The 15,769-nt window shown below is 34.4% G+C and overlaps 1 protein-coding gene across 5 annotated transcripts in view; it reads left to right on the plus strand.

The window, feature by feature from the left end:
* Nucleotides 1-3,315: 3,315 nt before the first annotated feature.
* LOC114929304 (lachesin) overlaps nt 3,316-15,769 on the plus strand; it is a 234,769-nt gene continuing 222,315 nt past the window's right edge. For 2 of the 5 annotated variants that reach the window (XM_029300796.2, XM_029300799.2), the window contains exons 1-3: nt 3,316-3,789; nt 5,116-5,588; nt 13,306-13,414. In XM_029300796.2, coding sequence (XP_029156629.1) covers nt 13,345-13,414 — 70 coding nt within the window. In that variant the 5' untranslated portion in view covers nt 3,316-3,789; nt 5,116-5,588; nt 13,306-13,344. The remainder of the gene's footprint in view (nt 3,790-5,115; nt 5,589-13,305; nt 13,415-15,769) is intronic. The other 3 variants (XM_029300797.2, XM_085480214.1, XM_029300798.2) reach the window with 3 other exon arrangements.

Genomic DNA, 15,769 nt, shown 5'->3' on the forward strand with positions numbered 1-15,769 from the left:
GATGTTGCGCGATATTCACTCTCAACACAAATACCATGCAATACAATTAAAAATAATAAAAAAAAATATAAAATAAATAAATACAATAAATAAATAAATAAGAAAAATAATTAAATATTAAAAATGAGCGAGCATCAAAACTAAAAATAAAAATTTTGCGAATATGAGAGGAATCTATCAAGATTTTTATTATATTAGGAAATTAAATTCTATACGTAACCGTGCGCAAGAGAGATGCAAAGAGAGAAGAAACATTTTAGCAAATTTAGGTGTTCAATTTGTGGATAGATTCGCCTTATTGCGGCGCGTGCGTTCACCTAAACTTTTCGTACAAGGGAATCCCTTGTGTACAGCGAATAAATCCGCCATCGTATACGAAACGGCTGTTACGTGTCGAGTCATTCTGCGGGTACGACACAAATTCCTTTTCCCGAGTATAGCGCCGTTAAGGGGAATCCCGGGTAAATAGAGTGCCACTGACCGTCGTGAAAGACCCGCACATGTATACGAAAAGTCAGAGCTGCTGGCGACAATCGTCGTCGATCGCGACTCGCTTTCAACTCGGACGATAATCGTTGCTCTTTGGAATTTACACATAATTCTGTTCCTTCTTACACATAATATATTTCCTTCGACCGAGATTGTGCAAAAACGCTTTCAACTTCGCTATCTACGCGTTCAACATTTTGCCACGTTCGACTAGAGAGAAATACATTATATAATATTCACATGAGCTTATAAACAAAATCTGTCATCATTCAATTTTTGCAATTTCACCGAACATTTTTAAGAAAAGAAATAATTGAATGTTTTAAAGAAATACTATATCTTTAGAAATATCAATTTCCAGTTTAAGGGTGCAGATGATAAAATTACTCTAATTGCAAAGCGATCGCATATTATTTTTGTCGCTGCACTTTGTCATTACATAAATAACAGCAATCATAGTTTCTCCGTTGGACTCGGATTGTGATGCATACGTGTGCTCATTGGATCTGTTTACTGTAAAGACCTTCGAACGCGGTAAATGCACGTTTTAGCGCGCTAGTTATACGTATATATACATACATATACACATGTCCCAGGGGTATCCCGCGGAATCTCGCGAACGATGGTTGGTGAAATGTTTCCCCGGGAGGGTACGTAGGTATCAAAGAATTCCTCACGACTGAGTAACGCTCGATCCAGGTTGGGGAGGGTATCGTGGATGCGCGTAAACTGAGAGCGTGCGTTCAACAATGTTGCACAGCCCCGTTGTTATCCTGCATGTTACATGGAGAGATATTGCAGCAACCCGGTATATCGTACGGAAGGGACGTCAAGACGCGGATTCCGCGGCAGCCAACCCTCTCTGCGTTTTCCAGACGGTGGACGTCAAACGAATCCGGGCTCTGCGTGAATGCGTTTGATCTCGTTGGTTTTAGACACGGCGAACAACTTGCCGTTACCGGTTCTCGTCAGATGTTTTTGTTTCTCAAAATTCCTCCCCGTTGTTCTCTGTCGATACTCGTCATGGTGCTTTGTCTCGAGGGTCTTTATCTTTTTTTCGTATATCTCCGTTTATTTAACACCCTCGGAAAAATGATGGAAATTATTAGGAAATGATGATTTTTTTGGAGTAGGAGGATAATGGAATATTTTTTGAAACTTGACAGCAGGAACATAACGTGTCCTTTTTACTTTAAAAAGTATGTAATATTTTATAACAGATATTTTATACAATTCTATTTCTCCTTGATAGGAATTTTGAAATTTAAGTTTCATTATTCCCTCCATTCTAAATAAATCACAATTATCTCACAGCTGTGATAATAATCGATGACTTAATTATCATTATGTATATATTTTTAATCATCAAGTATTTTCTTTTCTAATAAGATATAAAGAAATAAATAAAAGGAAAGAAAGACATATTACATTTCAAGTTTTATTAAAATTATATAAATGCATTACTTATTTGTAGAAAAATTATGTCAAGAATCATATTTCCAAAACGTTTTTATATAGTCTAATATTTATTACATGTATTTAGATACATATATATATATATATATGTATCTAAAATATTAAATTATATAAGTATTTTAAAGTATATAGAGATTATTTATTTATTTAATATTTATTTATTAAATGATTAATGTATCACGAAGCTTATTCTTATTTTATTTACTTGAGTCTACGATTCTATTGTTGCGCGTTCTCAATTTAAATTATATGTAGATCATCAAAAAATCTAATATTATAAAGCATCAGAAATAGAAAATATATTTGATTCTAAGTATCTTTAAAATATAATTATTGTCTGTAAAAATCACAACAAGAAATAATAATTTATAATTTATACATATTCTTATATCATTTTCTTAATTTGATCAAATGAAGAAATTACGCAAAAAATACACTTCGAGATCTGTTGCGACATATGTAGTTAATTGTAAAAGTCAATTAATCATATCATCGTTTTCCGATACTAATCGCGATCGCGTTTATAAAAGGAATTCAACGGAGCGTCTCGCACTACCTACTTTTCTGCTCGATTGTCAGCGCGCGAATAATAAAACGGAGCTGAAGCACGTCAACAATACCGCGCTTCGACACCAAGACCGAATATCGAATAGGTATGTTATTGATAATTCGTTGCCGAAATATTTTACGCACTATAACATACACTATATATAACACGGACTATTAAATTATACAAGAATTTTTAAGTATATAAACGATTGATTTATTAAACGATTGATGTAACCACGAATCAAAATATAATTCGGATTGAGCAATAAAATTGATTCGCAGGATTGAGTAAATCAAATAAATAAGATAAGCTTCGTGATACAATCGTCTAATAATTAATTTCTTAAAACTTAAAAATTATTTTAATAATTTAATATTTCGTGTATATATATAAAGTTTATAAAAAGAACATGCTGGAAATATGTAATTCACAATTTTCCTACGAATAAAATACATTTAGGTATATAATTCCAAAAAGTTCTTGAAATGCAACATGTCTTTCTTTTCTTTCATTTATTTCTTCGTATCCTACTGAAGGATATTTACATACATATACCTATAATATATTCAACATTATATGGCGCGATTGCATAAATTCCGGCAACACCGATTACAAGATAGGCCGGCAGCAATTGTCGCGCGTCTTGGTGCGCACGGGCGAGATGTCAAGTCACCGGTAAAAGTATCTTTCGAGGGAGGCAGGCATCAAACAACCCCCTACTGCCGGAATCGTCGTCGGCATTGCGCTCGCGCAGGGTTGAGCGCGCGTGTCCGTGTTCATCGTGCAGTATATACGTGGTGTCGAGCAGTAGCACCGGCACCACCAGCCAGCACCATCAGCCAGCATTCAGCAGCAGTAGCCGCGACGTGGTTGAAGGGCCCTTTCGGGATGCCGTCGTGCTAAAAGTCCGGTGTCGCGGCTGTGTCGGTCTTATATCCCGTTGCCCTTCGACGTGGCTCTTCGCGCTTTATATACGCGACGAACCCGACTCGGAGCAGAACTTTCGGCAGTCGAGTGGATGCATCGGGATCAAGTTCTGTTCCTCGTATCCACATAGTTTCGCAGGTGCGCGGTTTTCGATTTCCCTCACGAGATCGGAGCAGAGGATCCGACACAAAGGGTCTTCTCGGCGTAAGTTCGCGCGTGATCGGCCGGGACGAGAGTTTGCGCGCGGCGTGAGTTTTTCTTTCAGCGCTTCTGGTTCTCTGGAACGATTGTCCCTTTGAGAATAGAGAGAGAGAGAGAGGGAAGTTCGGGATCGGTTCATTGCTCCGGTATGTTCTCGTGTTGCGCGCCGATCCTTGTGTACGAGAGAGATTGGAGGACTTGAAGCCGACGAAGGGATTGACGTACGGGTCACGTGATTCCGAAGTTTTCTCGACAGGAGTTCGACTACGGATTTATAAATATATTCTTGATCATCGCGCTTGCGACATGTGTGACATGCTAATGTCATATTAGTGATATTGCAGCTCTATTATTATTGAGATTTTAAATGTTACTGATCTTTTGATGATGATTGATATCATCCGGCAGCGTATATGAAAATTGCTTTATTTGTTAGTCTTTCGATGTGTCTTGATATAAATACGACTCACAAAATTGAATCAGTTGTTTTAAAAATAATATAAATATTATTAGTCCAAGAATGCTTCAGCTAATTTACTATTATAAAAATCTATGTCAAGCGAGTTTATTTAACTCGTATGTGTAATGTTGTACTATCTGGATATATTTTTTACGCCGTTTAAAAATAATATTTATTCTCCAAAAATAGAATAATCTTCGTGTGTTTTTACTCGAATGTTTTCAATCTTGGATTTATATTGTTTTTAAAATAATATGTTCAATCTCTACCTGGTCAATTTCAACGACTTATCGATTGACTAAACGTTGTTCGCATTGTGGATCGATTCGACGTCGATTTTATATTTATTCTTTTCACTTACATAAGATCGAAAAAAACGATAGAGAAATTTTGTCGCGCTTTTTTTCCGATAACGAAGTTAGATGCCTGTAATTCTTATACGATAAGAGAAATGCGCGTTCTCTTTTTCGGAATTGATTAACGACTCGACACCGCTCGAGCATGAATTCGTACGAAATCTGGCGGCGTGCATATCGTTCGGTAGATTTATGACGTACATTGACGATCGTTTGCTCGGCGCGACCACCCGTTTCGGAAGTATAATATTTCCGAATCGATCGTACGTCGCCGATCAGAAGCCGCGAATAATCGTGTTGTCACCGACGTGTACCGTGCGCGTGATTACACCAATAAATCCTTGCCGTTTGGCATAAAGAGCAGAAGTTTAGATAGTCTTCTATTCAGGCTGGAGAGAATTTAAATATTTTTTACGGTGGAAGAATAGTATTAAAAAAATATAGGCAAACTTTTTTCACGAGAGTGAAAATGTCTCAAAATTTTAAGATATGACTGTGAAGAACAGAGTTTTATTAAATGTCGCGCGCTTCTTTTTATGACGTGTTTCTAGTTAAAAATATCTGATTTAATATCTTCTCTTTTCCGGAATAAAATTTCTTTCTCGAATTACAAATAGCAAGAGAATTTAATCCTTCTTCGTCTATTTCTAAACCAGATCTGACAGAGACTTGAGAAAAAATGTAAATTTTCAGAACGTTTTTAAATTCTTTTTTTCAAGAATGCAAGTACAGATCTCTTAAATGAAAATAATGAGCATATATTGGGTTTTCAATCCAGTATTTAAAAAAATCACGCTGTTGTGCGCGGTTGAAGCAATTGGTCGCTAATAACTCATTCTGTCCGAAACCCGTCGCCATTCGTAAATATAATTGAAAAATACCAGGGGACAAAGTAACGCACGAGTGCCTTCGGCGGCAATCCATTCCGGCACGGTGGAAACAACGGTGATTTTCTGGGCGATTTTGTAATTCGACGAGAGGACCATCGCGAAAGTGCAGTGAGATAAATGTTTCATGGACATCCGGACACATCGCGCTGGTCGACTCATCGATAGTTGCGGCGCGGTCGAAGGTGGTACGAAGATCATCGACGATATGTCCCCGGAAATCCACGGACTCTCGTGAAAAAGTACGTATTATCTCTCGTCCGTGGGATATATACGGGGGTTAACGTATCTCGGCGATTTGGAACTGCGACCGGAAAGAGTTATAGACCAATCCAATCGTGTAATTCGAAAGGACCTATTTATTAAATTTAGTCGAGCGTTATGACGTTATCGTCGTTGCTTGAATTCCGTTCCGCTTTGTTTGATTATTACTTTCCGGTTTTGTTTGTCGCTGACATTTGTGTGTTTAGTATCGAAATGTCACGTATAACGATAATTTTCTCTATTTTATTTGGATAAATAAATTATATAAAACTTATGTATATTTATTATACATTTAATATTATTTCTTTTGTTTTAAAATTTTATTATTAGTGAAGATTATTTAGACGGCTCGATTATATATATTAAAATGAGACATAATTAATTATTTGTTCATCATTCTTCGGCTAACACTTCGAAGATGTCGACGTAACATCACCAATCTTTTCATTTCATTCTTTTTATTCTTTGTCTTTCGCTCTTTCTCTTCATAGTACTCTGATTCTCCCTGGATGACTTCAAACGATTTCCCGAGTGTACTTGAGTCGAAGAGCTCTTACAGTTACAAAGATATATGTATTGCCGATTGAATAGTGTATTCATGTATTTTCTCGTTTTATAAAAAAAAGCCGTGTTCTCGACGATCTCACAATGACTAAGGACCGTGTAAATGATGCGCATTTTTGCAGCGTAGAGATTTATTGTAAACACAAGGGAAGACCGTTCCAAAATAAATACACGTTTTTGGGTTTTTTATCGGAGTACGCTTGTTATCGTAATTTTTCTCGTGCATAAACGATAAATATATTTCTGTGCTGTACGAGGAAATAATTGCAAGCTCGAGGAAATATTGCTCCGATGTAAGCGTCGTGTTGTTGATATGTATTATCGCGCCTTCACGTATTATTACGCGTTCTTCAACCCTGAATGCAGATTGTCACGAATAATGCGACGCCCATTCATCTGACTTGTAGAAAAACGCACTTGTTGTCGTCGAGTTTTTTGTAATCTCAAGATTCTGTTTGTCGCGGTGTACACAAACCCCGTTAGTAACCGCAACTTTCCTCGTTAAGAAATGCTGATCTGAATGAGCTCATTCTTACGGTCGTTCGTTGTATACTCGAAGAAACTCCCGCAAAAGAATTTCATCTTCTTCTTTAATTTTTTTTCCCTCCCGTGCTTTTCTTATCGTTTTTCTGCCTTTCTCGCCCTTGCCGTCTTAACGCGGTCTGTTGCCGCCGTCGTCGCCGCTCTCAACGCCGGTAGTTAAAAACTTTTAATAATAGATAAATGAGCTGAGAGCTGCGATTGTCCCTGCGAACATTGTTCGAGGCAGGACTGAGTTACCAATCATTTTTATGGGAAAGTAGGGAAGAAGATGTTAGATACAATCCCGCGGTAAAGCCAGATGTTTCTTAATGGAAATTAACAATGCTATATTTTGATGAATTAAGCATTGAGCAAATAAAGACTTATATACTTTATAAAGTTTATAAAGACGAAATATGATGGAAATATTAAACGAATTTAAACAAATTAAAAATTCCACTTAATTTCGACATGTCTCTCTTATCTCATTTTTCTTAAATTGTAAGTTAATGGTAAGCAGCAACAAACTTTAAAAAAAAGAAATGAGGAAAAACTGTAACACACATCAAGTAATATAGTAATCTTCATCTTGCTACATATTTTTTAACGTAGTGATAATTATGCACGTGCAAGAGCGTGATTTGGATCGCATATCAGCCATTATCCGTGGCACGAAACCGAGAATACACGCCGAGTCGCTTTTCAACCCCGTTCACTTCCGGAATGCAATTACACAGTGTTTTGTCGCATTCTGCGCGGTGTGCTTGCGTTCACACGATTTGTTGTGTGGAGTTTTGCACTGAGATTCGCGATAGGATGCGAAATGGAATTGAGCAGCGAAATATTGATATCCAGAATTGCAGTATGCAAATTGTATGTACGTATATTTTTCGTCTGTAACTGAGAAATTTATGTTATAAATTATATGAGACACTCGCAAGCTTTTCTAGACGCACATCTCGCGTCAATGTTCGATACCGTTAAAATTCGAGCTACTATAATTAATTCTGAATTCCTCGGCAAGGGCTTACGGCATATAACGTGGAATTTTTTACGCGACATTTTATACCCTGTCAGCCTTTAAGAAAACTTAATTAATATTTCGATGTAGTGCTTTAAAAATATACTCGCGTAAAAATGTCTAATATGATAAATAAAATAGATAGAATCTCAATTTTTTCATTTTAGAATAATTATTTTTTATTTTAAATTGAAAAGGGAAATGTGCAGCTAGATTACATTGTAAATTGTATTCTTCTGAAAATAATGTGACTTTACGTGATAAATTAATGCGATATATGAGATAGATTTTTAACCCTATAAGCGGAAAGCAGAAATGTTCTTCGAAATTTTATTCTTATACAAAGCTTTATTATTAATCATAATTTCTGCCATATTTATTGTATTAAAATTGTATGAAAATAATGAAATTTATTGTATCAGTGATGACATTATTTTATCTAACTGTATCTGAGAGTTTATTTTCTGTAACGTTTATTGCTATATCTGGTCTTCGACAAACGTTTATCGAACAACTAGACTTTTCTCACCTCGCAAACTTTCAATCGATTTCGTTCTTTTTATTTCTGATACACATGCGGTTATACAAAAATATCGATGACACAATATAATCATATAAAAGTCTTGACAACTTTTTGTTCGTCTCGTGAATCATATTGAATACCAAACTTTATCGAATAACGAAATTATCCATATATATGTATATATATATATATATATATATATTACGATATACAGGATATATGTAGAACAAATTTAGAATCGATTCTGTTTGATATAAATTAATAATTGCATACAATATTTTTCTCAAACATTAATTTTTGCTAATTGTTAACGTACAATATTTTTATTTAAAAAAAAAATTTGATTGTCGAAAATCCTTAATAAGTTGGAAAAGTATATTAGCTTTATCCTCCAAGCTCCCTGTATTTATAAGAAATTATATTATTTTATTAATAGGACAAAATAGCAAATTAAAGTTTGATACCCTGTCCATTCTGTTTTCCTTGGATTACATTGTTGTCGCTAATCGCTAAATAGTCAAAAAAAGCTTGGGCGAACGAGGATGGATCAAGTTGGACATCGGCTATCGTATAGCAAGAAGTCGTTGTAACGTTTCTTTTGCCCTAGCTGTTTTTCTCACCCGTGCTTTTATGGCGGCGGATAATAAAAGTAATGCCGGTCGTAAAGAAAATAAAGATGTCCTGTATCGAACATTGCGGGTTCACTATGACCGGAGCTGTTTCTTCACTCATGACAACAATTGGACCGCTATTTTCGGTAACTTTTACGTTTACTGTGTAATACACAAGTTCGTTATGTAGGTTGTTAATTTTAACCACGTTAAAGCATTAAACGCCTAATGTTCGTCGAGAAAGATGAAGAAATTGTGTGTATCACTACGATAATCTGATAATAAAATATTTAAATTTTGCACATATTAATGATATTTCTCGTGTAATAAAAATTTTATAAATATTTTTTATAATATATATATTAATTTTTTTTTTATTTGTATTTATATTTCCTTTATCGTATATATAGGGTACAAATATACTCAAATATACTATACAAATATACTATATGTATAGAGCATAATTTATGATATCATCGGATGCTCATTGTTATTATTAATGGTATTATTCATATATATATATATATATATATTATGATCAAAACTTGATTACAATTAAAAGTAATTTATGTACTAATACATATATTATTAGCATAAATATTATCACTTGGATTTGATTTTCAATTAATTAATCAATATATGTTTCAAACAAATATTGATAAAATCTGTATAATAGGTATTTTAATATTAAATAATAAATCTATATTGTGTGTGAAAGACATAAATAAGTATATATGAATATAAAGGTTTTGATAAAATTTAGGTTGAATTATTTTATTGAATTAGATTAAAAATTAAATATTTCAATAATACTTTTTATTATTTTAATAAATGTTTTCAACAAATTTCATAATTCGAATTCTTTCTTCTATAGTAAAATATAAATAAAGTTAGAAACAAATGTGATTTATAATTATTACCCTCCAATAATAACATTTAATTTAATTGATAAAGATATTAAAATAAAAATTATAATTTTTGATTATAATAAGGAAAATTGTTTATAATAATCACAATAATTAAATGAGAGCTATTTGCATATTCGTTATTACAAATTTGTTGCTCTGATTTTGATTTTGATTTTTGATATCGCAAAATCAATTTATCTAAATTAAATTTCTATCACGAAGTATTACAGGGATTACAATAGTTCGATTGTTAGTCGGAACGGAAATTTGGAGCGAAAAATTAATCGGCGCGTGATTTAAGTTGATAACATGCTGATTTTATTGGCACGTTACGGTTCTCGTGCGAGAGTTAACTGCTTTTGACGTTACGTGTTTACTTCTCACGGTTACGCGCTGTTTCGGGAAAACAAGCCGGTTTATCCGATTTATCGGCGACAAATCCGACAAATTCAGAGCGCGCCGCACCGTCATGCCGGGATTGCGAGCGCGTATAACGGAAACGGAGGTGGAAGCGTCACGACAGGGTCCAGGCAAAGGAGGAGGCAGTGCTTAACGACCGTCGTGGCACGACACGGTGACGGCGGAAGCGTCGCGAGCGGCCAATTTCCCGGATTGTCCTGACGTTTAATGAATGCCGGCAGACGTTTTGATTTAGGGGACAGTTTCATTCCGAAGCGGAGCACAATAACCGCCAATTTGTAAATCGCCTCGTAAATCTCGACCGTCGCGGCCGCGTTGCGAATCCCGGCTTACACTACTAACGCTCCAATTGGATTAAACTATCGGCGCGCCGTTAAAAGAGATCGACTGGCACTACGTTAATTGTAAACGGTGTTGCGCGATATATAATAATAGTTATGGCATTGCAAAATCACGAATGGTGCGACATCACTTGGTAATTGGATCGATTTCTGATAACAGGATATCACCTGCGCGTGGGGCAAGAGAAACTCTGTCGTCATATTAATTAGTGATTTGCTAAGAATTGATCTTGCTTAGAATTAAATGTATTTGTTATATTAACATTTTGGAATCGGAACGAGGAAATTAGGACGACGATAAATATTCTTGGATTCGGGGATAAAACTAAAAATACATGTAATATATATTTAGATTTAAGAAAAGATGATCTATTTTCTCTATGTAATATTACGTTAGTTCACTTAAATATAGGATTTTATTTCTCTCCTCGAGTTTTATAAGATTGAACACAGCATATTTGATTTGCTTTGTTTAATCTTTTGTATTTTTCCGTTTTATTACGAATTTCCCGAAACAATAAAAGCAAATAAATGTCGATTCAAGTTTTACATAATTTCAACTAATAATGAGAGCTAAATAATGCTTAAAACAACTATACTAACAAAATTCTGAACTCGATTTTATTTAAAAAAGCTCCCGCTGAATAAGAAATTATACTGCTTAAAGGATTAATATCCAAATTTTGTTTCTACTTCAGTATGCATCTCATGACTATTCGACGTTCAGTCTCTCGGATGCTCGTTTCTCGAGCGTAAACATAGCTGTGTATGCCCTCAAAGTTTAGCATGCACTAACTGCGGTCTTCACCGAGTAGACGTGACATAACACGAGGATACCTGAAGTACGTGACTCTTTACATAACACGCTTATGTATTTGCATATAATCAAAGTGTCAATAATTGACAACTACATTTTTTCATATTTTTTTTTGCCACATTATATCAAGCTGTGATCAAGATCAGCTCTCGCAATTAATCCATATACTTGCATTTTTATTAAATACGAAATTATAAATTTTTAGTGTCAAGTAAAATTTTGGAAACAGATAATATTTTAATTATATTTTTCTGTGGCCTATTTTGAAATCAATCTTATATTATATTTATTATTGTCTAATTATCAACGATTACATTGTGCATTTTCTGTAAATAGAACTGTCTAAGACCGACACTAAAAAAAGGAAAATTGCCCGTAGCTATACATCCCCAGCATTTTTCCATGAGCTTGTCACGAACAAGTTTTCGAGAAAAATAGATAAAGGGACGCGAACGTTATATAACGGTGTTACGTAACTGAGTTTGCTAATTATGGAGCGAGCGCGATAGTAGAAGTAAATTCTCAGAGCTGTGGTGACGCAGGCCGTTTTACTCGAGTAGCATCGTTATGGAAATTCTTGTTATATATAGTAAAACTCGTGATAACATTATGAATTGCGCATTACGCGCATAATATTAGAAGGCTCTTTGCACTTTAAATATCCGTATAATGGCCTGCAAAAACTTTCGTTGCACTGTGTAAGCTTTATCTAAAAAATATCTAGCTCGTCTCTCGATAGAGATCTCTACATATGTATGCGGGAGACTTATTGCATCAGTATATTGTATAAATAATGGAGAAATATGGGGAAAAGAAATATTTATCACAAGAGAGTGTGAAGATATAAAAATATAACAGAGTTTAAAAAATATTTACTCTTTTCCTCTTTCTTTCTCTCCATATTTGAATATTTTATCTTATAATTTATAATTAAATACATTATATTAATAAAAAATAATATTAATAGAAAGATACGCACGCGCGGAAATAATTAATAATATATTAATTAATGAAAAATTCCCATCAATTTAATTCAAAATTATCCAGGAATTTACAGTTGTAAGAAATGATAGATGAAATATACGTATATTGCATTACATTTGATTCAGATTTATAAAAGTAAATATTGTATGTTAACTCAATACATCACTCTCTTTTCCTATATGTCGGTGCATATATCAAATCAAGAGTATCGGCATATGCGAATTAAATAAATAGAATTTTTATTATTTCCAGCGTTCCCATTTATCCATATTTTCAATAACATTCTATACGTATCCATATTGCAGAGCTCGCACTCATGATGCGTTAAATATTGTAATTAGCTTGTTTCATTCATCGCATCATCTTTAACCGATTTGATCTTCGTATTCGAGGTGCCATTGATAATTATTGAAGCATATACCAATATTGAATACAGATTTGAATCGCGAATTGCAGTTGCGTCTTGCCGAGTGATGTGCACATATTTCAAATATCGATAAGTCTGATTAACATTGGACATTCGTTAATTACTGTATTCTCGTATTACACTGACTTAGCCATGCGTTAATCATTTCATGGCTGTGTGCGTTTTCGACCAATCGGCATATTGCAATATGCATTTGGTCATGTATACATTATGCCAGATTGGCGTGTACATACGTTCTCCACGCTTCGTGCATTGTGCTGGATTTATATCGTGCCTTTAATGATAGAATAGGATTATTTACTGAGGACCACTAATAACCCTGCGCGATTTGTTTGCTTGCGGACAACAACCGCGTGTAACGATCATAGCGGACAATGTCATTAATGATAAATATGTTTTATCACTTACAATCGTTTTTTGCTTACGCTTTGCTTTCAGACGCCTTGTTTTTCTTCATTTTATTGAAAAAAATTAGTTAAGTTTATAAGTAAAGAATTTTTGATAAATTTACATTTCTTCTGTCGCGTAACTGACTGAACTTTTTTTGCTCTTTACAGATTACCTTTGGAGTTTAAAGAGGAAACATCGAGGGAAAAATGGCCGACCGACAGAGAAGGAGATACTTGACCATTAGTATACTGCACATTATCACAATAATGTGTCAAGGTATGTGGAGTATGTTTTAATGTACTTTTGAGACATTAATGTAACTTTCCCAGGAGGATAACATAATAACGTTACAATATAACGTCATTAAATCTGCCGTAAGGCATAAACGCTCGAATATATCTATATTTCCACTGAATTTAATTCCCCGATTTACACGATATTTACACAGAGACAAATATTACGAGTTCCATTCGTGTATTTATGTTTCGATTGTGAATATCGCAATGTAATATTCGAATATATATACTTACGTAATGCAGAATTGGCATTTTTTTTTCTTGTAATATTTTATAACGAGTCATAAGCTCGATAATTATACTTGTCAAGGGTAAATTTGATTATTATCGATGACAAATAATATCGAATTATTATTGCGACTCGATAAGATGCGATTGTGCTACCATTAGGATCATAACGATCATTCGTAGCACTCGGGCAACAGCGCGACATAACGTGCATAGATTAATTATATGGGTCTGTTACATAGAATAGTAGAAGACGATTGTGGCAGCATCTGCTAGAATCGTTGCGAAACAGTATAGTTCTGCTACATCAGATTGTTGTTCCGTACGTTAAATTGTACGGCTGTTTACTGCGATAGTTAATTCTGAAAATTTCATGTTTTTGTCTTTGAATTTTAATCGAGTTACATATCGCTCTGTGTGCTGCTTTTCGGTTCTAAATCGGTTGAAAAATTTCGTTGGGGACGCGAATTTTCAGAGAGGAAAATATTTCACAAAATATATAACGTAAATTTTTATTTTTTATATTTTATCGTATCTCGCTCGCGCAACATTATCGATTCTGATTCAACGTGACATATCCTGCCTTGAATTAGACAAGTGAATAGAATAATAATTTTAAAAAATTCTTTATTCTTGCGGTTTATGCACATTTTTTGCATATCTTTAATCAACGGCATTAATCAATCTTTCATTCAGCGTGTAATATCTTGCCGCGTTGTCGTTTTTTACTCGTTCCATAGGAAGTTGAGGTGGTATCTTTGAATCTTATTTTAGAAGCTCGTAATTATCGCTAAATAATAAGCTTTAGTCTCTCTCTTTTCCTCTCTCTTTTATTCACTTTCTCTAATAAGATGTATTAAAGAGCTCCATGGGATGAACTTTGCTTTGCTTTAGTGGCTATTATCCAAGTTTTAAACGATTTGATGCAACAGTATCTACTTTTCGAAGACAACGCGCTTGGCCAGGCGGGGTGAAAGAGAGATTGGGGCTAAAAATAAGGGAATGAGATAGAACTACTAAAGATGTGAAATAAAAGACCATGTCGAGAGATAGATAGATAGAGAGAGAGAGAGAGGGAGAGAGAGACAGAAATTGAAACACGGAATAGCGAAATACTTTGAATTCCGAGCCTTCCGAGAACTGGCGAGGAATATCCATGTTAAATTGGATTTACGCGTCTACTGATATAACTTTGTAATATTGTAATTAAGAATACAACGTCCTTGCAATAAATTTCAGGAACGTTGGCGCTAGTTCTTTGCTTTCGCGCAACGTTACATTGTGCTTGCGTTAGGTATTTTTTTTTATGTCTTCATATTGCATATACATATACGTGGGAACAAAGAATAAGTTATAAAACGCGGACGACGGCAAAAAAATAAATGTAAATTCTTAAAACTCTGATTTAAAAAGGTAACCATATCCCTATCAATCAAATATAGCTATCAATCAAAAATACTTGCGAATGATGCATTCACTCATAATCAGTATATGTGCATACTCGGCTTTTCGTAATTATTAATTTCCAATTTTTTTCGCGATTAAGAGGTTTCTGCTGTTCTGCAGCTGTATGACGTATTGCTTGGCGGTATTATATCAATCTCACGAATGCGACGTGACGTTTTGCACACAGTAACAATTCTGTCATTTCCCTTCTCGATACGTCCAACTGCAACATTATTGAGATTTTTCATGCTTTTCTGCGTCCTAATATATAATAGAAAAAAATATTTTTACTTATATTGCCACAACACGATTTCATTGTCGATTACGATCCAGCTACCTTTATATAAAGTTACATAACTCGTTACATCACTTTGAGATTTTCGCCTCAGGCGGGCGTTTGTGTTCAATGTGTCAAGAGCAGCGATAGCGTGCGTTCGTCGTTGTCTCGGATGCTCTGGAACGCTACTTTCCAATTTCTATCTCAGTTGTTGTTAAAATGTTGATATTTTTCGTTATAAGACCGATGATGATTTTTTCCGACCCAAACTTATAAATTTTGAATGTCCGTAGTCTAAATCACAAGTGAGAACTATTAAATTATTTTAACCCAATATAGAACTCTTCATAAAACATACTTAAATATTTTTAAATAAAATTAATA

The sequence above is a fragment of the Nylanderia fulva genome, unplaced genomic scaffold (assembly GCF_048542155.1).
Source record: "Nylanderia fulva isolate GAGA-0341 unplaced genomic scaffold, ASM4854215v1 Scaffold14, whole genome shotgun sequence".
Taxonomy (NCBI): domain Eukaryota; kingdom Metazoa; phylum Arthropoda; class Insecta; order Hymenoptera; family Formicidae; genus Nylanderia; species Nylanderia fulva.